Source organism: Gobio gobio (assembly GCF_949357685.1).
Source record: "Gobio gobio genome assembly, chromosome: 1".
Taxonomy (NCBI): Eukaryota; Metazoa; Chordata; class Actinopteri; order Cypriniformes; family Gobionidae; genus Gobio; species Gobio gobio.
Window position 1 is genome coordinate 47,699,079 of NC_137097.1, and position 25,394 is coordinate 47,724,472.

Genomic DNA, 25,394 nt, shown 5'->3' on the forward strand with positions numbered 1-25,394 from the left:
ATGATCCTTCAGAAATCATTCTAATATGATGATTTGGCGCTCAATAATTTTTTTATTATCATGTTGAAAAAACGTGTTCTGCTTAATATATTTGTGTAATACAGAAATACATCATTTGTATGTGATTTAGAAAGCATTGATTTGAAATAAAAATCTTTATATTTTCTAATATACATTATATGTTTTATATTTGTATAATATACAATATACATTTCTACACTAATCAAAATATTACCTAGATGTTGCTTATTGTCATAATATTGTCGTTTTGATATTTCTTGACATATGTTTGTGAAAGGCGTTTGTGTTGAGTTTTGAATATGTTGTTGTAGTGTGAGTTAGGGTTTGTGCTGTGTGTGTTTGGTGTGTTGTTTATGTATGTGTTGGTGTCAGGGAGTGTTTGTGTTGTGTGTTTCTCCTTTGTCAGCTCTTGTCAGTGTCAGATCTCTTCAGTGCTCTGATGGGCAGTGACAGGCCTGCACAGGAAATGATGTGCAGGAAGCAACCTCAAGCTTCATATGACACTATGTTGGCAGACAGCCTATCTGTGTGTGTGCTTGTGTTTGTTGCATATATCTCGGCAATGTCAGCATCTAATCAAAGTAGGGTAATGTTGCGAATGACTGTGATAAATCTCTCCCTCTCTCTCTGTCACACACACACACATACACGCACACACTCAAACAAATAGTCTTTTTCAGAATTTAAAGGAATATAGTTCGCTGAAAAATGAAAATGGCGTCATAATTTACTCGCACTCATGTCGTACCATACCTGTATGACCTTAACTCTTTCATTCTTAAACACTAAAGGAGAAATTCTCAAAAACGAATGGCTCGATTGCAAGAGTCATTCCTTTGCCCGACCTTTACGCTCATTTTCCCCCTCTGCTTTATGGACTTCTTTTTACTGGTTTTCCAGTCTCTCTTTTTCTTTCTCCCTCTCTCCCTCTCTCACTTTCTCTTTTCTAGGTGCTTAAGACTCAAACTCCATTCTTTCCATTCTCTTTTCCATTCTCTCCCTAACTACACATATGCATTCGCTCTCTTTGTCCTCCCCCCAGCCCCTGTCATTATTCCATAGTGTCATGCAGCGGGAGTGCCAACAGTGTGGGATGTTGTTTGCTTTAGGTTGCAAGCCTTTTTGTACTACGATTTTCCAGGTTAAGTGTGTGAAAACTCTTTTTCTCGCGCATATTCATATTGCTAGTGGCACTATCTGTCCGTTTGTTTTGTTCAAAAACTACATTCACTTGATTACGGCAAATGTTTCGCATTCATTGGCTGCTAATTCAATAATAATAATAAACCCGTGCAAATAAAGGAAATAATCTGCATAGAACTCTTTATGTATTAAGATATCTTTAATGTACTGATCTGAATAGGCACTTGTTATAATGATAGTAAATTTATCTCATAATATAAATTTTTTTTAAAGTTCTACGAACACCTCTTTTTTTCTTTAATGAAAATTCCGTGTATTTATTATTTGATGGGATGTGTTTATATATACACACATTATACACTAGCAATAGTCAGCGCTTCACTTTAAACTGGTGAATAAAACAGTGAGCCCATGGTTTATCATTCCCTTTTAAGCAAAATGGGATCTCATCAACCTTGAAAATCTCAAGCTGCCAGTTTCTCTCTCTTCACTTAATCAGCAGTTTTTGTGTTTGACAGTCCGTCTTATCAGTCCGATTCGCTTGGACCTGTGCTAGTGTTGAGGAGGCAGATGGAGGAGGCTTGCATGACCAGACTGTGAGACGCTACCATGTGCTCGTACCAGCCATTTGGATTAAAAGGTGCAATTAAATTACGAAAGGAAACAAGATAACAAACACAGTCTCACAACATTATTACCCTTTTGAAATGAAATGCTCATTGTACTATAAGTGTAGGCAAAAGCGCCTGCATGGTAGATGTAGCATGGAAAAGTGCTCAATTGTTCTGAATGATGGGATTGATTGGCAGGCTGCTTTATTTACATCAGCTGTGTTTTCAGCTGAAAGGATTTCCACTGAGTGCTACGCTAAGGTCATGATACTGCTCGAAATGTCTGTCTGCATCTGTAATAGACTCTTAACGCTACTGGAGGAGTAAATCACTCTCCCATCACCTCTCGTAATACGCCCCACTGCACTCTGGGAAACTGAAGGCTTGAAGACTAATTGCTGAACTATTCAAATGATTCAGGAGCAGTTTTGACTTTTGAGAACTTTTGACAAGTCCTCAATGTTCTCTACATTTTGCTCATGCAATTGTGTGGCTACAGGTCTTGAGGTCTTTTTGTGGTTTTAGTTTAAAGAGTTAACACAAAAAGTACATTTTAAAGAATATTTCCATATTTCTGTTTTTGTTTGTTTTGTGTTTTGGTGGCGTTTTGTTTTTCATGGGAACAATAAGCTGTTGTAGATCTACAGATCCTTAAAATGTATTATTACGGTTATTAGTATTAATTATATTTCAAAGTTCTTCTAAGTTTTTTTTTTTTAACGGAACGCACACATAATAAATAATAAAATAAATAAATTGGACGTATAAGATTATCTAATTTAATAATAATAAATTATCAAGTTATTTATTATTATTATTATTTTATTGTAATAAATAACAAATATCTGTAAAGATTTTTTTTATATATATATTATTATTATTATACCATTATTATTTGTGTGTATGTTACATGGAAAAATTAACAGTACACTTTTGAAACAACATGAGGGTGACCTTTATCTAAAAAAATGTGAAGCTCTTAAAGAGACTGAATCATTTAATTGTTTGCATTATATTGTTTTCTTACTTGAGCACAACGCACAGAAAAACACTAATCTGTTTGTGTGTGTGTGGATGGATGGCGGAAGTATTTTGGCAGGAAGAGGGCACAGCTGGCTCTGCTGTCACCGCTAATGTCTCAGAGCTTCAGGCTGAGCAAACTGAAACACATACACATATGCACACAGAACCGGCATACATCGGATCACAGTTTGTGCTGCATCTACAATATTATGTAATATGTTGAGCGGGAAGAATCACGCATACCTGGAAGCAAAGATGATGCAGGAAGTTCATTTCAGAGATTGTATGTGTAAAAGAAAAAAGAAGGAATTGAATAATCTGTGCAAAGATGAAGAGCATTTATTTTCTAGTCATTTGTCAAATACAGCTCACAACATCAACCATGCACCTCCAGTGGAAGCTGTAGCTGGGAGAGGTGTTTATGGCACCACAGTTGGGGGTCCTCAGGCTGGGGTCCAAATGCCCCAGAGCACTGACAGAGATCCCATGCTGCAATAAGTATTTATTGAAAAACGAAAGCACTATTTTATAATGTGAAACATTACAGAACAGAAACATTTCCTTTGTTCTCTCCCAATCATTCACAGACTGCACTGGTTAATTTCTGATCAGGCAGGTGGTTGACATTTCACTGTTCGTCTCAGGTCACTTGTCTGTGTTCACAGCGTTCTAGACCAGAGTATGTGAGCTGTGCAGAACAGGGAGTACAATTTTCCTAAAAGACAGAAGTGTGAGTTTGCTTAGGGTTGCTCTTTAGTATGCGGAGAGAGGTGTATATATTATAAAACCTGGAGTAGAGCTGGTGTGATTACATGATTTGAGATGGGAGATCCCTGTCTAAATATGCCTTTACTTACCTACTGCATAGTGAAAAGATGTGACATAAGTAGTACATCCCTAGTATACACACACTGAATTTGCAGTATATAAAACCGTATAGGTGAAAAGGTTTCTGCATATTGCATATTTGACAGCATCCCACGAGTCCAGGTGGAGTCATATATACTGGTGAAGCAATCTGACTGATATTGCACAGGTCACATGATAGTGGCAACATCTCCTGATTGTATTCATACCACACAAATGCATACTTAACCTATTTCTTAATGATCACAAAGTAAGTTATTCATTAAATGTAGCCTACCTGTTCCTATTTATTTATATATTTTATTTGAGACATGTGATTATGAATCACATATGCTGTTCCAGACTGGCTTGTAGCTTGATACTTTGACTTGATTCTTTTGGAACGATTTTTTTGTTGCTTTGACAGCCAATCAGAATCCACCCGAATTTGCAGAAGTGGTTCATTTAAAGCGACGGACTGAAGTGTAAACGTTTGTGTGGACGCTAATAGTTGTATAGTTATTATTCTTTTTGTGAACAGGCCTTAACTGTCCGGTTTTTGTCTGAAACATAACTTACATGAATGTTGCATACGACACTTGCTATTTAATACAGAACAAACATCATTTTTGCTTCATAATAGTTTATTGGTTTAATTCTCGAATCCCAGTAAATGTCTCATTGAGAGCATGTCTGCTAAATTATCTAGAATCATTGGAGGTAGAAAAAAGACCACCCCCCTTCACAGACGCACACAGAATTATTTAGCCGAAATCAAGGACCATGAAAGGAGAAAATAGCACCAGCTAATTTTCCCATCTGTGCCGTTCGTTCAGGTTAAGCGGCAGGCAGCAAAAAGAGCGAGAGAGAGGAGGTGGTAGTGGTGGTGGGGGAGTAGATGGGGGTAAAAGACTGTCGATCATACTGTCTCCCTCCTCCTCCCCGCTCCCCGTCGAGGGCGCGCAGATCAGCGGAGCACTGCGCGCGTGAATGGCGAGCGTGTGTACCGTTCCTTCTGACACATCAACTCTAGGAGCAGAAACAAGAGTGAGACTCATCGAAGAGTGAGAAATCTGAGGGGAAAAGTCACATATCGAACTGTCGGAGAGTATTTATTAACCCTTCTGCTTTTTTTTTTTTTTTTTGGTCTTTTGGTTGGTTTCTTTTTGGAAACCAGGATATTTTTTCACAACATGCTTATCGGTAAGTCATTTCCTATAGAGATATTATTGTATTTGTGTTCGTGTCGTGGCATTTTCTGTATGATAAGTCTTTAAATGTGGTAAGAGTGTCACGCTTGTTCTGCGTTGAGGATGCCTCTCGTGCCCAAAGTCCTTGGTCTATGCGCACTGACCACCGGCACGCGCAGAGCTGTTTAGTCGAGGTGTTGACTCGTGTTGCTAAATCGATCCGAAATGAGGCTGAAAACGAAAACTTTACAAGAAATATAAGGCAGACGATGTAGAATTTTCCAGAAGTGATTATCTGTGTGTGTGGCAGATTTGGTTACACGCGACGCTGGCAGATGCGCGTGCGACTGTCGTACGCATGCTATCAAACGGACTTCAGTGTGTCAGTCAGCCGCTTAACTAGAGTGACGTTTGGTCCATTCAACACCTGTAAAAGCCCGGTCTTAATCTTACAACTCCCGCCTAAAAGATTTTTGGACCCGCAATCCCGTGGTATAATCAGTAGCAGGTGCCATGGTCCACAAAACACACGTTTCCCCCCCACAGTTGACCTTTGTAGTGCCAGAGACCGATGCACAAAGACAAAACATATGAGCGAACAAGAGATGATGAAGAGAATGGTGTGTCATTTTTGCTCATCCCTCATGACACGGCCGAGAGCATTGGAATGACATTAAAAAAAACTTTCGCGCTCTCTCTCTCTCTCTCTCTCTCTCTCTCTCTCTCTCTCTCTCCCTCTCTCTCTCTCCGCTTACTCACTGGTCCTCATAGAAAGACCTGAGGCAGCTACTACAGCAATGCAGAAATGAGCTTTTACGCATCGTGGAAAATATGTGCGATTTTATTCTGCACATTCTGTAAGCAAACATGCGTTTATGAAAATTAAAACGACCTGATAAGATGCCATTTATTCGCCGTCACTGTTTTAAATTGTGTAAAATCACAACTTATCATTTTTATTTATTTATTTTTGTTCTTTTAAATTAGACGAATGCGAAAAAAGTAGTTTTCTTTTTAAAGATTTTTTTGTTTATTTAAAGTCCTCCTTTTAAGGACATTTTGTCTTTTCAAAGCACCCGGTGTTCCTCACAAGAGCTCAAAGCAGCGGAGCGGAAAATTAAAAATGATAAAGGATTGATCCTGCACGCGCTGAAAATGCTTTATCAATAACGCAGCTCATTTAAGGAAATCGTTTGAGTTTTCTATTTTTCTTAGCTCATGAATTTCGTTGGGATCGAAGCCATTTGTTTACGCATTTCATCACGGTGCCTTTTCTTTTTGGGGTTTCCATTTCTGATTTAATTGTTTTTAATAAACGGTGTGCTTTATGTTTTTTAAAAATATTTAAAAAAAATGTCGTACATTTTTATTGTCTTTTGTTTGTTATTTTTGGTTTTATTTGTAAAAAAAAAAAAATTGTTCAAATTCTATTGGAGTTATTTTTGTATTTTTCTACATTGAATTTCACTTGTCTAGAATTGCTGTTTTAACATTTTTGATCTAATTGTAATTTTTAATTTTAGAATCCATCATTTAAATTTGTGTGAGTGTGCCTTTTGTATATATATTTGAAAGGAAGCGGTTTAAATGTCCTTCTCACCTCCTTGCTCTCAATTTCTTTCATTATTAGCTAGATGCCAATGCTCTGTCCGCTTAGCAACACAGACAAAAAGACACACAGATGTTACACAGCTATACAAAGTTACACCGAAACCACAAAGCTGTTTAAATAAAGATGCTCAAATGAAATCCAAGGAAATGGGGAAGGATGACAAAGAGAGAAGGATGAGGAAAAAAGGAGAGAAAGCTGCAGCATGAAATGGCTCCAGCATTCACTCCCAGTTAGTCTGAAATCAGCACATATAGACGATCAGCATCAAGCGGATGTGTCTGTATGTTAATCATCCATCACCCCACACTCAGGCATGAATTATCTGCGAATGTGAGGACCTGAGAAGCTCAGGTTATGGGGACAAAGGTCATGCCCTTGACATTCTTCCGCAAGTCTTGCGCAATATAAATGACATGCATTGTCTATACCTTGACCGTCACTTCTTAGTGTTAGCATGACTGGTCAGTATTTTATTTCTGTGCTTTTGGCATGCGATTCGTCAGAATGCTTCGCATAAATCAGCTGCTAATTAAAGTCTTATCTGTCGGTTTCTGCCTCGAACATTCTCCTCTGTAATTATGGACGTGTATGAATAAGTGCTGCTCTATGGGCCGAAGTCACACCGTGATCATTGGATTTTTTTGGCTCTGTTTTCTCAACCCCCCTTCTCACTGTCATGGTTTCAGTTGTCGTGGCAGCGCCCCAGCCCGTGTGTTTGTAAGTGTGGGGAATGCGGTAATGCCATCCTTTAAGCGAATGCTCTTTGCCAGCCGCATATTACTACAGCACTCTCTGGCCCCACTGAAACTCAATGCAAGACATTTTATTCAAATATTGTTTTTATTAGAATAATATTTGCAGAGTGAAAATATAAAAAAGGTTTATTAATAATTTATTGTTCCTAAAGGTCTGGTTATGAGGAGAAATATGTTAAAAAACTGCACAATGTTCTGCCATTATACTAATGTTGTTTATCGTTATTGATAGGTTGTTTATAGTGGCCAAAGAAAATGTAATATTGAATGTGACGTCATGTATCTTATTATAGTCATTTTTTAGTGACTTTTAAACGTGGCTCATCCAATCAGAATACAGAGTTTGAATTATAATCTTTTTTTAAAATAGAGATTTGATCCAGATTCTTGCACCATTCTTCAAAGACTTACTGTGCTTCTATATATTTTGCCGTTGCATCCCTCATCAAAATAAGCACCTTTGGAAATTCCGACACCTTTTCGTTTTCTGGTCTTTTTACATTTTGACTTTCAGCATGCGGCCTCCAAATATTTACCACCCCGCATTTATCAGTCGACGAACACATAATGCAGTGGACTGATGCATCACGTTGTACTGACGTCCAGAGCAAATGCTGCGTTCCTTTGTAGGGTTCCGTGTTTCGGCTCGCCGGAGCCTCTCCTTCGGTAATGGAGGTTATATTCAACTCATCTATTTAGTGACGCAGTGAGTGTGCGTCTGCTCCCTGTAGAACAGCGTATGAGTGGCAGGGCAAGTCATTAAAATGAAATGACAGCATGGGCTTGATTGGCCTGTCAGTACGTCTGATGTGCTTGTGTGTAAGTGTGTGTGCGCGTCACAATGACAAGAGGGTAAGGCATATGCACTCAGCAGGGGTTACGAGACGAAAAATGACCGTCTATCAATGTATGTATGTGAATGTTTATCAAAACAGGCTGTGCGTGTGTGCGCGTGTGTATAAACGATGAGCTGAGCTGTTGTTTCTAAACACAGACAGCACTTGACTTCATGACCCGGAGAGAGAGAGACAGAGAGATGCAGGATGCAACGGGGATTGCTGGGTCTGATTTAACCTGAAATGGACAGAAACTTGCTCTCGCTCTCTCTCTTTGATTAGAGTGTGACAGTCTTTGTAGCAGCTCAGTGCTGCTGCAACCCACCCATAATCTTTCTACCCACACAATTTGTCTTTCTTTAGCTTCAGTCTCTCTCTCTCTGTGTCTGTCTCACCGAGTAAATACCTTCTATTCCAGTTCCTTTATGAGGAAGCTGATAAGGAATGTCTTTCATCCACAGTAGATCGGCTTCTTCCATCCCAGCTTAAGAGAATGTGTGTGTGTACGCCCATGTGCGCAGTGATTTTAGGATTAAGTTTTTCCTGTACTCCAACCGAAACAATAGTGTCTGTTTGTGTACGTTTTTGTGTGTTTGTCCGGTATGTATGTCTAGACTCTATATATGGAGCTGCAGTAATGGGGTGGTTAGAGATTTTTGGTTTTTACTTGCTAGAATGACCATCACGTTTTAGGATGGAGTGACTGAATTAAGCTGCACGTTGTATTAACCATTTAAAACGGCATGAAACAGCATCTGCAATGCATTTAACTTGTATTGTGACGCATTTCCTAGTTGAACCAAATATATGGCGGAAAATAATGTAGGGCGGAACTAGATTGTTTTTACTGTTTGAATTTAATTGGATTGCTGTATGGTAATGATATTATTGGTTCATTGTCCTTGTGGCCTTGAGTACATCAGAAGAAAGGAACAGCAATTTTATAATTCATATAAAACTGAATTATACAAATTATAATTAATATTTTTAAAAGGCGGGTTAAGACATATCTTTTTAAAGTGGCTTATCAGTATAACAATATGGTGTGACGTTTTGTCTTTTTTTTCTTTTCTATTTGTTTTCTATTTTGTTTTGTCAGTTTTATCATTGATATTGGTGACATTGTATTGCCAATTTCTTTATTTTACATTTTGAACCTTTCTGTTGTTTAATCTTTTTGAGAATTTGTATTATTTATTCACAAGCATGTATGGAAAATGCTATACAAATAAATGTGTATTATTATTATTATTATTATTATAAGTCTTTTAGAATAATGTGTGCTGATGAATCATGCACAATAGACATTTATTTAAAATATTACATTTTTTACACTACCGTTGAAAAGTTTGGGGTTGGTAACATTTTAAATGTCTCTCATTTTCACCAAGGCTGCATTTATCCAATCAAAAATACAATAAAAAATGAAATATTGTGAAATATTGTAGTATTTTTAAATAACTGCTTTTTAAGTGTAAGAGTAATTTATTCCCGGTAGAATTTATTTGTGATTGTTAAGCTGTATTCTCAGCACCATTATTCCAATCTTTATATTATAAATGTATTTACTGTCACTTTTGATCAGTTTAATGCGTCCCTGCAGAATAAAAGTATTATTTCTTAAAACGTTTGCTAATATTTTATTTTTAAAATATTGAAATCATATTTAATTTAATGTTAAGATTTGCAATTAATTTAATGTTTGCACTTGCGATTGATTTTACTTCCAGTGCGCAATGTATTGAATTTACTCATGATAACTGAATATTCAGTTTAAAGAAAAGTAGGAAAAGACCAGATTTTTTTTTTTTTGTCCATTAGGAATTGATTGCATCCTGTAAAGTTGCATACCAGAATAAAGTAAAGACCTTAAACCTGAAAGCAAGTTTGCAGTCAATTGTGGAGAGGAAAAAATGTCCCAGGAATTGTACTTATTTGAGCCTCTAGCTACTGGCGCTCGAGATGGTGGATGGGACATGGAGGCTAAAGGTCAAGTTCTCCCCCGAGAGCATCTATAATTTGCTATTATTGCCGTAGCCTTTGTTGCATTAATGTTAATCTAATAGCCATTAAATTACTGTGCTAACTATTGGCAAGATTTTATAAAGGCTGCATTTCCCACTACAGTAGCCTAAAAGAATACTTATATAGCCATTTGGTTATATTGGTTAATGTAATTATATATATATTTTTTAAGAAGTGAAAAAGTTTTGACTTCATTTTTATATGTTTTGATCACCATTTTGTCCCTTTTAAGAAAAAAGAAACGGACAAATTAAGCCAAAAAACATGCATTATTAAAATAAATAGGGTACCATTTTATTTCATGCTGACTCTAAATTATATCAGCTATGTTTTTTTTTTTATAAACACAAACAGATTTTGTGTTGTAATGTCAGATTGCCGTCCCAGTGGTCACATCGAGCTGTTCACATTGAAATTGACAAATTAGGAGCCGTTGCTGCCAGTAGTTCTTTGTCACCTTGTCAGTTCTTTCTCCCTCACGCATGCACAAACACAAGTGAGCAAGTCCTCGCCATAGCGCCAAATCATTTATCCTCACGTATCGTCTCTGCAGTGGGAGCCATTTTGGTGCCACAGTTTCGTTGTAGGAACTGAGCCCAGAGGGGGTAACAGAGTAACCGCAGGACCAGCTCGAGCCAGCGTGGCAAAAATAGTACCCTCCGTCCCCATCCTCTAGGCCAACTGGCCTTTTTGTTCCTCCCGTCGCTTGCTTGAAGGTGACTTTGACGTGCGGCCACTCTTATCTCCGCTTTGCCTTGACTCATAGTGATCATGGAGGTCGTTAAAGGCAGGAAGAGGTCTAACTGCTCCCCTACTAGATAAGACATTGGTGCCAGTGTTCTTCAAAGGCCCTTTTCAGGGGTGTTGAGTCTGACCAGTTCTCCTTGAGTGCTAATAGCTCACGTATGCACATTGCGCGCACACACATATGCGCACACAAAAGGATCAGAAAGTGGAAGGGCAGGGTTGATTGGGGGTAATTTGGGGATTTTGGAAGGGCAGCTATTTCGACTACAAATGTCCCTGGAGAGAGAAAGAGGGGGAGGAGGGGGAGGGAACAACAGCGATAACTTGTACACTCACACTCTATCATGTGCACGCACACACTTAGCATTGTTTTGTTGTGCTGGCCACATTGATACATGGGTGCACTGTGGGATGCTGGAGGTGTGTGTGGTGGCCTAGAAAAAAGCATCACACCCATGGCTCAGGACAGGAGGGAGAGGGGGTCTGGAGAGGTAATTCTGTCTTTAGGCTCCTACAAAGAAGGTCAGTACTGCCCATGGGCCCATCCTCTCCTCTCCGTCATTAGCTCACCCTCATGTTGTTCTAAACCCATTTGTGTTTCTTTCCTCTGTTGAACACAAAAGGAGATGTTTTGAAGAATGTTCACACTGCTCTAGTACCATATAAATCCATCATAACTGGGAAACAACTTGAATACATTTTCATGATTCTAAAACAAAATGGCCACAATTTAATCTGTTTTTGAAACATGGTGTATTATAAAATGTATTAATATGAAAATCTCAATAGATAGCAATAAAAAATGTAAAGCTATTAAACATTTTTATTGTAAACAACATACTCTACCATTTAAATGTTTGGGTTAGGAAGATTTTTTTTAGCAAAATTAATTATTCTTTTCAGGAAGGATGCATTAAACTGATCAAAAGGTACATTAAAGACTTTAATAACATTATAAACATATTATATTTGCAATAAATGCTGTTCTTTTGAACTTTCTATTGATCAAGGAAAATTGTTTACACAAAAATATTTGACAGAACATATATTCTGATTTTCTTGAACACCAAATCATCATATTCTAATGATTTCTGAAGGATCATGTAACACTGAAGACTGGAGTAATGATGCTGAAAATTCAGCTTTGACATTACAGGAATAAATTACAATAACAATTTAAAATACATTAAAACAGAAAACTTTATATTATTAAAAATATTTTGCACAATTTTACAGTTTTTACTATATTTTTCAACAAATAAATGCAGCCTGTGTGTAATTTTCGGTCTCTTTCAGGCCTGATGGGTAATTTTATATTTTACTGAATAAAAAAGCAGTGTGAACATTATTTAAAATGTCTCCTTTCAAGTTTCACAGAGAAAAATCCTAGAGGAAATGTTTGATTTCTGGTTGAACTAACCCTTAAAGGGTTAATTGGTTAGCCTTTCTTCACAAAGTCTTTGCTCTTTAGAAGCGTGACTAAAGCTTACTTTTTAAGACAGAAAAGTAATTAGCCAGCTAGTCACTTAGGATGTAGTCTAGTTTAATGTCTGGTTTAAGTCAGCTAAGCCCGTAAGCCTCTTAGTCTGGAGATGGCTTGATTGGCTTAGTTCTGGATCTGATACAACTGATAAAGATCAGTCGGTGCTAGTTATGCAACCAAATATGATATTAACAGTGTTTGATGTGTTTACATGCATGTTTATGAGAGAAAAAGATAAAGAATAGGATCGCTTAGATCTGTCCGAGTGTCTGTTACAAGGAAGGTCATTTCACTTAACATGCTGCTGGGGAATATATTTCCTCTGAGATACACCAAGGCTACAGAAGAATAGAGAGGGTGAAAAGGAAACTCTGATGTTGAGTGTGTGTGTGTGTGTGTGTGTGTGTGTGTGTGTGTGTGTGTGTGTGTGTGTGTGTGTGTGTGTGTGTGTGTGTGTGTGTGTGTGTGTGTGTGTGTGTGTGTGTGTGTGTGTGTGTGTGTGTGTGTGTGTGTGTGTGTGTGTGTGTGTGTGTGTGTGTGTGTGTGTGTGTGAGAAAGAGAGAGACAGCATCTATCACTAGTGAGCATTGTATTGGCTCTGATGCGCTCTGTCTGCCCAAATCTACTGCCTGAAGGTGAAGTCAATGCATCACCTTGACAGCGTGTGTGTGTGTGTGTGTGCGAATGTACATGTGTGTTTCTGAACATCTATGTACATGTTTAACCTTCAGGTTCATGAGATTTACATTTGCTGTTTTTATGTTTGATGTCCCAGAGGTGATGTACATATAAAAAAAAACTTAAAAAAATTCAAACTACCTTATTTTCAGATCTTCATATTCTTGTGCTCTATGTTCCTCTGACCTAATCAAAACTTATTAGGCATTTTTATTTTGATATATTAGCTCTTTGCCCGCCATTGATGGAATTTTCCGGCAATCCCATGTTTTTACTGTGATACGGTAGGGAGCGCTATTACGCACCTCAAAACATAGGCGAAAAAGCAGCAGAAACAAGTGATAAAAGATTGCTCAGATTTATCAGCATAAAAATCAAAACTGCCTAATGTTACTGAATGAAATGTCTGTCTACTCAGGAAAAGGTATATAGGACAGTGCAAGCTTTGGGGGTGTTGATGGACACGATTTACTCCATCTATATTTTGATTATCGTTCTGAATCCAATCCAGACATAGTCTTTGACAAAAACTCGATTTTGTTCAAAATATTTTTATTTTTATTTTTAGGAAATTTTCAATAATAATGCATAAATCTAGAATAAAAATTGTTCTCAGGCTTTGTTGTTTCTTTTGATATATTGTATGTTCTGGTATTCATACAACAAAATATTCTGAGGGCCATTACATTTTTGTGAAAATGATCAAAGATGCTGGTGCTGGCTGGCAACGTTAAAAAAATGTATATATCTAGACCCAGATTTGACAAACATTTTCTATGTCTGATTAATTTGAACCAAAAATTGAGGCTAAACTTGAGTAACTGATGATCAGTCAGCAGTATGATTAGCAGATTACCCAATTACAAATACAATAGATAGTAGCAGCTGTGTATGTGAGTGTGTGTGTGTGTGTGTGTGTGTGTGTGTGTGTGTGTGTGTGTGTGTGTGTGTGTGTGTGTGTGTGTGTGTGTGTGTGTGTGTGTGTGTGTGTGTGTGTGTGTGTGTGTGTGTGTGTGTGTGTATTTGCATCTCTTTGTATTCCACTCTGCTGTGTTGTGTTGTCCTGCTGAGGTCTTTTACCTGTTTGTCTGGATGCATCATGCATAATGCAACAGCTACACAAGGTCTAACACCACAGCACTGACAGGCCAGTCAGTGGATACATACAATATGTATGTGTGTATACTATCATCATAACTAGGGCCTAGTGATATAGCGGATATTCACAGTGATGTTTGTAAATTTCAGGATCATTTTCATGCACTTTAAAGTGCCCCTATTCTGCTATTTTAAAGATTCCTAATTTTGTTTTGGAGGTCTCCTACAACAGGTTTAACACTTAGATTTTCTCATAATGTACATTGCACATCACCATATTTTGAATCACAGTGATTCTCAAATGACTAATCGGATGAATCAGTTTCTCTAAATCCCTCCTTTCCGCGAGCTACTCTACTCTGATTGGCCAGATGACCCCGTCTGTTATGACTGGTCTACCGCTTACAACGCTTGTCGTAAGCTAAACGGCCATTACCATAACTGAACTTAAGCTCCGGAGGTTTCCAAAAGCTCAGCGATTGTACACACTGTTAAGACAGTAACAATGCCGTCGATTATACCATATCTGATGATGAAACATTGGAAGAACTAGTTATTCAACCCAAACCTCCATCACAAGGATGACTTGAGCAGGACGTTTCTCAGTGATACGCTACTCAGTTTAAGGTACATTAAGTTGCAACTAATTCCTCAACATCAGTGTAGTAAACGTTGTTTGTACGGGAAGAAGGAGGCGGGAACCGGCGGACATTCAAAATATTTAATCAAAATAAAGACAAAATAAATATGGCGGCGGCAGCCCCTCACGGCCGACTGCCGCCTACACACAAACACAAATAAACACAAAGTGAAAATAAAAAGCTGCAGCCCCTCACGGACGACTGCAGCGAACACAAAATAAAACATAACATAAAATCCAGGCCTGGTCCTCTCTCGTCCCTCACTGTCGTCACTCCTCCTTTATACTCCCTCACTCCTCCGCAAGGGCCGAGATCGCTGCGGCTCGCAGCTGGCGCTCATCCTCTCTGATGAGCGCCGCCTCGTCCCGCCCTCACGGTCCCTCGGCCTCGCTGCTCGCCACATACCCCCAACGCCCTTCGCAGGCCGGGGGGCACTCCCGAGTCTGCGCTCTACTCCCCCCCCCCCTCCCCGGGGGGGCCCGATCACGGCGGCCGCGGGACCTGGGGGTAAGAACAGCGAGGTGAGAGAACGGAGCGGGGAGCATGAGGAGCGACAGAGACGAGAGAGTGGAGAGAGGAGAAAAGAAAAGAAAAAAAAAATTTGTGGTCCGGTTCCCAGACACACTGCCGCTCGGTCCTCAGTCAGCCGAGAGGCTCTTCCTCGCGGTGCCATGCGGTGGTACTGGACGGCCGGTGGACGGCTCGACACTCCTCCGCCCCCTGGCGGCCGGCGGTGGCTCCTCCTTCTGAGGGCGGCCGGAAGCGAGTCCCCGTCCCGCGCTCCCTGCTCCTCCCCAATATGGCGGACGGCAGCAGGCTTCGGCTCCGGGCAAGCGCTGGGGACTCCTTCGCCCCCTCGCGGACGGCAGCCACCCCACCTCGACCCAGGGGCACGGCAGCGAGATCTCCGTCCCACCGACCTTCATCCGCTCCAGCACCACCGCTTCGGGCAGCCGCTCGCGGACTTCTCTCCTCCGCGCTGCCCGAACTCCGCAGCACCGCGATCCCCCTCAGCTGCGAGGGCTCTTCGACAGCGTGTCCCTCCTTCCTCCCGGGCTTCGGCACCACTGTAGTAAAAGTTGTTTGTACGGGAAGAAGGAGGCGGGAACCGGCGGACATTCAAAATATTTAATCAAAATAAAGACAAAATAAATATGGCGGCGGCAGCCCCTCACGGACGACTGCAGCGAACACAAAATAAAACATAACATAAAATCCAGGCCTGGTCCTCTCTCGTCCCTCACTGTCGTCACTCCTCCTTTATACTCCCTCACTCCTCCGCAAGGGCCGAGATCGCTGCGGCTCGCAGCTGGCGCTCATCCTCTCTGATGAGCGCCGCCTCGTCCCGCCCTCACGGTCCCTCGGCCTCGCTGCTCGCCACAATCAGCATTAACAAGTGTATGTCCATCAACAAACCAATGTGTATATTTCTAATTTATTGCGGTGCACATGCGGAAACTGTATCAATAACAGCGCAAATGTTAGCCAAGCACTAACGTGAATGACTGATGTAACATTAAAGTTTGTAAAAACAAATCTTCCTCCATCCTTTATCTTTACTCAAAGTAGTAAGAACGACAGACAATCTGCATTAATAGACACACCAAACTATGTATTTTGAACACCCGGTAGAAAATTTATATATCAATAATTATTCATACTTACAGGTTGTGATTCTGAGGAGCAAGCTGGTCCAAATAAACTGACCCATCTTTCAAGAGCTAGCATTTTACAAATTCCGCGTTGAACTCCGAGATTTGAGCAACAGTCATCAGTAAAATTACGTTTGAAGGCGGATCAAGTTGTTCACGGGCGGACAACGTGCAACATTATGCAAATGTATCTTCTAGTGACGTAGAAACCGTCACGCAGTGAGATTTGAAACAAAAACTCGTATTGGCAGTTCAGAGTCGATTCTTTCTTTTGGAAGACAATCATTTATTTATCGTGCACTTTCGACTTAACAACTTTGCAGAACGTTTACATTCACAAACAGCTACATTACACACTGCGTCAAAGGGAATATTCGAAAAACCATAATGATTTTTAAAAAATTCAACAAATTAGTTTAAATTGATCATTTGAGTCATTTTGTTTTCACTCAGAAATTGCTTAAAAATATTTTATATATCATAACATAACAGACTCCAAAAGTCTGGGACCACATTGGAAATCTTAAAATTCAAATTAAAAACTTTTTAACTCTGTCACAGCATTGGTGGTTAGTGGCTTACAAAAAGTGCGGTGATAATGCAAACTCCTTGGTTGGATGTTCTTGCTTCTATTGAAGCACAGCCTTTTACTAAAATTTTTATGCTGATAAAATAATTTTTTTTAATGAAATGAATTGTATTAAAATGCAAAGTAGATGCATTTTCTCTATTGTGCTCGTATTATAAAAGTGGGGGGAAATGCCCCTTTATGCCATTTTAGATTAAATTGATATTGAGATATTTATCAAATGTCATCTAAAGACTGAAAAATATTGAAAAGCAATTTTTTTAGTTATATCATGCAACTGTAATTTTACTCATTTATCCTGAAAAAAGCAGTGGCTTTTTTAACATTCAGTATGTTCCTTCTGTTTCAAAAGTGAGAGAGATCAGACAAAGGAGAGAACAGAGGAGAAAGAACAGAGAGATGGACAGATAAGAGTGAAATGAATGTCAGAAGTGTTAAGCTTTGTGCGGTTCTTCAGTTAAATCACCAAAAGGCTGTTTAATAAGTCGACATGTCTTCAGTTAGCAGAGGGACCGCAGGGACCGTTTATAGCAGCGCGCGGTTGATGTCACGAGGGGGAGGACGGTAAATGAAGTCTCACAGATGTGCTTGTGTAGATTAATGTCTTCATTGAACTGCCATTATTTGGCATGACGCATGAGGCTTATTTAAAACAATTACAGACCACTGCTGCCAAATTCAGCTTCCAACTCATTTGCCAGGATCTCTGATAAAATGCGAAAGCAGGCTAAAAAAAAACACATTCACACGCAGGAAATGGGGACATTTCAATGACATGACGTCCTTCAAGAGGTGCTGCATCTATTCAACCGATAAATAGATATGCAAAAAGATAAAACTGAACACCTGCTTACTAATGAACCTCAATGCTGTTCGAGAGATAGATAGCGAGCAGAAAACGACGGCTACAGATACATAGTAATAACTATGTTTTAGCCCTCCATCTTTGTGAGACATTTTCCGCCATTTTTGCCATACATTTGCATTTATGTTCACGCTCTTAGCAGGCACATTCTTAGCGAAGCACTGTATGGTTGAATAATGAGATTTTAAAAGCACTTTTCCTTATCACGCTGCTGCAGTCTGCTGCTGCATTAACGCCAAGCACGTCTAATCTCACTCGCTACGTCGGGGGGGTGTATATACCTTGTGCTTTTCTTCGGTAAGGTGTTTAATCATGTAATAAGTGATGTTTATTTTGAGGTCACAGCTCTTAAGTGGCTGCTGATACAGGAAATGACTTCATTTAAACAGGAAATGAACTCCACTAAGGTTCTGTCACTCCACATCACTATATAAGTGGCTTTGATTGAGCGCTCATTTTCTGTGTTGAGGTGTCTGTGTGTTAAAAGACAGAGACAGACAGAGAATGAAGGGGTGGAAGGAGGTTTTTTCATGTATGTATATTAAATGTTAAGATGGCATTTGGTTCGCTTTTTTTTTTTTTTTTAATGCTAGTAAGTTCATTTATTTTTAGGTGTGACTAAAGCGTCCAAGTGTGTCCAAATATATTGGGTTTACTGGGTATAGTATATAATCTGTATATTTAAAGAAAAATAAATACAGTTGTACAAAATGTACATTGAAATGTTACGAATATTATTTATGTATTCTAATAATAATTAGATTTGTACATTTAATAATAATAAAGAAGTCTAGGAAAAAGTCTAGGAATGGAATTATATTATCAAAACACATTTATAATGTACATATATAATCACACACAATAGTTGGACATTTTAGTCACACTTGATATATGAAATTAAATACAAATTTTACAAAAATGATAATATAATAATAAGCTATTATTAATTTAAATGTAATTATATAATTAATAATAAAAAGTAATCTGTAGAAAGAAGATTATTTTCAATAATCAATAGTGCATATTGATAATGATTATATTGGCTGTAATAAATTACATGACTCTTCTAATTGTTTTTATATATATATATATATATATATATATATATATATATATATATATATATATATATATATATATATATAGTATAAAAAGAGCAAAATATTTTTGGAAGAACTTTGTCTTATCAGTGTAACAACTGCACAGCCTTTGGCAAGATTTTGCTGTCGCTATCAGTCCCGCTCTCTCCCAGCACACACACACACACACACACACACACGCAGTGTGATTGAGATAAGAAAACAGCATGCAGTCTCCCTCTGCATATATTCACCCTGCAGTCATGACGCTCACAAATAAGAACACCATTCCTCGCTATTTCTCGGACATTCCTTGTGTTTTTTCTCCTCATCTGCATGCCGGTTTGTTTCATGTGCCGCTGTGGTTTACAGAAGTGTGACAGATACTTTGATTTTATATTTATGTCCTGCAATTCCTGCTCTTTATCAATTTGAAATTTGCAATCGTGAACCAAGCCTCTCACCCTCCCTTCCTTCAGCTTGACTCTCTGGGGGGAAAAGAAAAAAGCAGTAATTTATCACTGTGCAGCCTCAGGGTGTTTAACACACACACACACACACACACACACACTCGCGCGCACACACACACAGAAGCCTTAGGCTTTATTGTTCCTTTGTGGCAGATGGGTTGCCCGCTTTGCACCATTGGTTTTGATGATGTTCTCCCTCTCAGTCTCTCTCTCTGGAATGCACACGCTTACACACCTACTGAAGAGCCTTTATTTGACAGTATGGCACATAAAATGTGTTTTTTGGGGCCATATGGTCTGCAGTTATTGAATGGACAATAAGTTAGAAAACTCTCCATATAGAGAGTTATTTCCTCTGACATTTTTAATGCTCTTTTATGCACGTGTGTGAGTTATGGGTGTTTCAGGATGATTTTTATATTAATGACAGTGCTAATTTTGTGTGGATTTTATTTTCAATTATAAGTAGTATTTATGATGGTAATGACTCAAAGACATTACTTGTTATTTCGACACGCAGCGCTCTACACTTGAGTCTCCTAGTCACGCTCAAGCGCGTTGCCTTCTGATCTTATCATTTAATCACGTCGTTTATTGTCTCCTTTGGGCTCGCTCGCTAACACTTTTTTCTATTCTGATTCAGTAGCAGCCTGTATAGGTTGCATTAGCAGTACCTTCACACCGCAGGCAACACAAACAAATAATATCCACATGCCTTGTTTAATTCACCAACAAACTCTCACTGCAGAATTTTGACTGAACGAAGCTGAAGAGAAAGCGTTACATTATGCTTTTCAACTCTGTATTAAAGTTTAAGTTGCAGTGGTGACACAAAGTTGAGATAGTTGGAGGCATGTTTAGAACAAAATATTACAGAAAATATACCCAATAGGCACATCATTTCATTCCAAGTATGTCCAGTAAACTGCCTTTTAATGTGGCGGAGGCTGAATGACTCCATGTCAGCCCCTTCTGGATCCAAGCAGAGAAGATAAGACATTATTAAAAGAGGCTCTTATTTTGAATAGCGAATAGTCCATCTTAATGAACAGGAAAGACGCTCATTCAACATTTTTTCTATCTCATGCTTTGCACCTCTCTCTCCATTCATTTGGAAATTTATCAGCTAGATGGATAATGTAGAACTGACAGAATCTCGTGTGTTATATTGCATATGTAGATTTTTCAGAGAATACATTACAGATATTCTAAGTTGATTTGAACCTGATGTAGATCAGTCAAGGTCAGGTCCAAAAGCCACTAAAGACATTTATAATGTTACAAAAGCTGTTTTTCAAACAGCAAAAAACGTAAATTCTTCAACCAATAATAATACAAAGAAATGCTTCTTTAGCAGAAAATCATCATATTAGAATGATTTCTGAAGGATCATGTGACACTGAAGACTGGAGTAATGATGCTTTTTGAAATATATTCAAATAAAAAATAGTTATTATCGATTGCAATAATATTTCACAATATTACTGTTGTTATTGTACTTCTGATCAAATAAAGGCAGCCTTGCTGAACATAAAAGCAGTCTTTCAAATATAAAAAATGGTAGTGTACTTGACCTGGCACAACATAAATGATTTGTGAGAGGCTGTTTGGGATGCACACATACACTCTAAAAAAAAAGGTTCTATATGGCACCAAAAATGGTTCTTGGCTCGTAATCATAGGGGAACCTTTTTAAGTGCTATATAGCACCAATTTTGGTGCTTCAGTGGTTCTTCAGCGGTTCTTCAGAGGTTCTTCACCGGTTCTTTGGCTAAGGTGCTATATAGCACCTCTGAAGAACCACTGAAGCACCAAAATTGGTGCTATATAGCACTAAAAAAGGTTCCCCTATGATTACGAGCCAAGAACCATTTTTGGTGCCATATAGAACCTTTTTTTTTTTTAGAGTGTAAACAAACTGTTATTTCGAGACTGGCACATTTATCACGCACACAAACACACTTCATTAAGATATTTCTGGGTAGATGCAATTCAGCATGAGTGAACACGTCATGATATTTCATTAGCTTTTATTATTCACTCCCATGTGAGTTTGGACACGCACACACCAACACACGCGCACTGCCAGAGACCCCTAATTACGTACTTGATTCCATGTAAGCTGGCAGGTGAACTGCAAAATGAACAAAAAACAACAACGGAGGGGAGGGGGGGGGGGGGGGCACAGAATAGCTCTCTTTTTCACTCTCTGATGCTTAATTGATCAAATATTTGCTCATTATGCTCATCATGTTACGTTTGCATCATCAGCCAATCAGATCTCCTGGTTTTAAAGGTCAGTGTTGGGTGACCTCAGTGTTCTGAAAGGGTCTTCCTGCTGCAGCTAATTAATTCTGCTTGTTTCTGTCCGTCTGACATGTGGCTTCATTGGAGCTTACAATCATTCCATCATTTCCTCTCTCATTATGTTCTTCATGCGCTGTTACGTCTAATCAAAACTAGCATAGTCGTCCTTTAGGATTGTTCTCTTGAAGGGAACAGAGAGAAGAAATGATGTAGGGAAAGACAGAAAGAAAGAGAGAGACATGCAGGTCGGAGAGAGATGGAAAGAAAGAGAGGGAGAGTGAATTGAAGAGATTTGGGACCGAGTCCTGATTATTGTTGCTGAAGGCTTTTGACAGTCTGGTGCAGAGAAGGAGAGAGTGAGGATTTGATTGAAATGTGTTTTTTTGTGCGCAGCCTTACAGAGCGAGAGAGCACCTGACTGCAGATTATTTATTTATTTATTTATTTTGATTTCTTTCAACGAAGGAGGCATCGGACAGGCCTGAGAAATGGAAAGACGCAGACCGAGAAGCTTTCTGTCATGTAGCGTTAGGACTCGTGTTCTCTCACTGTATCTGAATGCAGCCAATAGTCAATCCCCCGATACCAGCAAATGAGATTTAGAACCGCTTACACATAATTAACAATTAAGCCCGCTTTGTTTCTCTATTTGCATTTCCACAGCTACAGTACAATCCACATCCATCCCTCTTTCATTATGTATCCCTCTGTCATCCCATCTTACTGGTATATGATTTAGTGGTCGACCAATATGGGTGTTTAGGATGATTAATGGCTGATATAATGTTGAAATATACAATATATCAAGTTAACACTTATTTATGTTAAACACTTAGAAACAGCAGAATGTGAGCTGAAGTACTGTTCAGTATAAAAAGCCAGCAAAATATTAAAGCTGGCTTATAAAGCTTATTCACTGTATCCCCCAGAGTTAGATAAGTCCATACATACCATTCTCATCTCCGTGCGTGCCATGCTACGCAGGAATGAGAGTATAGTTCCTAGCCATATCAGTCTAAAAAAATAGCAACTTTTAATTTTCCTTAGTACACGATGTAACTATACACATCACAACATGTAAATAGGAAAATGTTGGCGTTATTTTGTCACTTATTGAGCAGTAGGCTAGCTGGAGCCATTTACCTCCAGTCTTTGTGCTAAGCTAGGCTAGCGGTGGGTGCGTCAGGCGGTGCGTTATGGCACGCTCTGAGATGATAATGGTATGTATGGATTTATCTAACTCTAGGGGATACAGTGAATAAGCTAAAGTCCCAAAAAGTCGGCGTATTCCTTTAAGATGAAGAAATAAATATATCCTATATATCATGTTTTTGAAAGAAGTCTCTTATGTTCACTGAGGCTGCTTTTAATTTGATCAAGAACACTGTACATTTTGTGAAATATTGCTACAATTTTATATTTTAAAATGTAATGTATTCCTGTGATGGCAAACCTAATTTTCATTACTCTGGTTTGCTGCTCTAGAAACATTTCTTATAATTTTTTTAAATTGAAGCACAATATGTGGACTTTAATCTGGCAAATGCTGATAATCCCTAAATGGTAATTATTTGCTTATCTAAGCTGATATATTGGTCTGCCACTAATATACTTTGTCACCAGTTATTTATAAATCCACCTAGTTGTTCTCCAAATGTGTGGGGTTTTTTTTTTCGAACTGTCATGTATCCATCTGATCAGTTCCTCGTGTCCACCACTGAGAAGCCAAACATCAGCAGATCTCTGGTCTGACCTCCAACGTCTGAGATGGTTCTAGTGGACTGATCAGGCCTAAGATGAATTCATGTATTCATAAAAGGGCTCCAGTGATATCTGATGCGCACATTGCAGCTAAACACTATGTACTTGTCCCAAACAGCACAGAATTCAGCTCTCTCTTTGTCACATTCTCTCGCATCACACACACAAATAGGCAAGCACAAATAAAACCAGATATACATGTGCATACACACAAACGCACATGCCTGTCACCCTCAGTTTCGTCTCAAGATGGACTCAGGCAGGGTTTGCTGCCACAGGGTTTGTGTGTGTGTGTGTATGTGTGTGTGTGTGTGTGTATGTGACACTGAGCTTGTGTGTTTGGTAGATGCTGTAGGCTTGTGCGTTATGTAAATTGAAAGAAGGATGTTAGCAATGCCTTTATCCAAACTTCAAAAACACACACACTCATACAAATTCACATGCAAACATAATAAAAAACATGTGCAGTGGGGTCCGAAAAATATTTTAATTTGGGGGGTTTAAAATGAGGAAAAAAAATATTTCCGATACTGCACTATTTCTGTAATCAAGAAGACAATTTTGACATTGATCACGTGACTTTGTATAGACAGTTCAGAGGTTCTTGCTTCCAATAAAGCTCAAATTTCTCCTTAGATTATCTCAAATCATGCTAGAGAGCATGGTCATCAGGTTTGACACAAACATGTGGAGTTCATGCAGCTCAAGTGCTGCAAAAGAGGACAAACCAAAGACATTCTGATATTTGTCAAATTTTCGATGTAATATTTCTCTGCAATTGCCATGTTGATTAATAATAAAATGCACAATAGAAGCATTTCAATATAGGGCCCCACTGTATACACTTGGGTTAAGTAATATTTATTTTTCAAGAAATGTATATTTGTATTCAGCAATTAAAGACATTTAAAATGTAACAATATTTTTATATTTCAAGTAAATGCTGTTCTTTTAAGCTGTATATTCTTCAAAGAATCTTAGGAAAAAAATGTATAATGATTTCCCCAGAAATATTTAGCAGCACATCTGTTTTCAACATTGATAAAAGATAATAATAAATGTTTCTTGAGCAGCAAAGCATCATATTTGAATGATTTCTGAATCATTCTGGATCATGTGACACTGAAGACTGGAGTAATGATGCTGACAATTCAGCTTTGCCATACATTTTAACACACACACACACACACACACACACACACACACACACATATATATATATATATATATATATATACAACAGTCACAATATCATATAAAAAATATATATATACAACAGTCACAATATCACATTGGGACACTGATGACGATTTCCGCGACGGGACAACGTCCTCATTGTACAACATCATTACTGATATTTATGAACAAAAGCAGAGCTGATGTCTTTGACATTACTTGTAATGTTATTTAAAGTATATTATGATAAATACTTTGCTTGTTACATATACATGCAGCATTTAAGAAGTAAATAAATTATAAATGTTAGCTAGCTAGATTGTGTACATTACCTGTCTAACGATGTATGTTTATCCTGAAATAGAATAAAATAATGCTTTCCTATTTTTAAAAACATATATCGTGTGTCGTTATCGGCCGTTATGTGTAGTGAGTTGGCTCACGTGATTTAAGTTTTGTGCTTTAGTATACTTCCATTAAGGGAACATAGTGAGCATCGATGCACCCTTGGTTTTGCGTGCATTGTGGGAATTTTTAGGGAGCGAACGGTTCAGTGCACTGGAAGGATTCTGCGATTGAGACAGCCCTTAAAATGGCAGACTCCCTGATCAGTGCCCTGACTACTGAACTAGGGAGCTGAGACGCACCCCCTATTTTCTCACAACTCTTAACATTCATTTAACACTTTTTAACTAATTTGAGATTGTGCTTACGAGGATACAAAATAGGAATTTTGACATCATTTGTGTGTGTGTGTGTGTGTGTATGTGTGTAAATGAGAAAGGA

General features: G+C 38.5%; 1 protein-coding gene across 3 annotated transcripts in view; it reads left to right on the plus strand.

Moving 5' to 3' along the window:
- The first annotated feature begins 4,598 nt into the window (after positions 1-4,598).
- Positions 4,599-25,394, plus strand: part of znf385c (zinc finger protein 385C) — a 62,934-nt gene continuing 42,138 nt past the window's right edge. For 2 of the 3 annotated variants that reach the window (XM_079831507.1, XM_079831506.1), the window contains exon 1: positions 4,607-4,847. In XM_079831507.1, coding sequence (XP_079687633.1) covers positions 4,838-4,847 — 10 coding nt within the window. In that variant the 5' untranslated portion in view covers positions 4,607-4,837. Of the gene's footprint in view, positions 4,848-25,394 lie in introns of all 3 variants that reach the window. The other variant, XM_079831508.1, reaches the window with a different exon arrangement.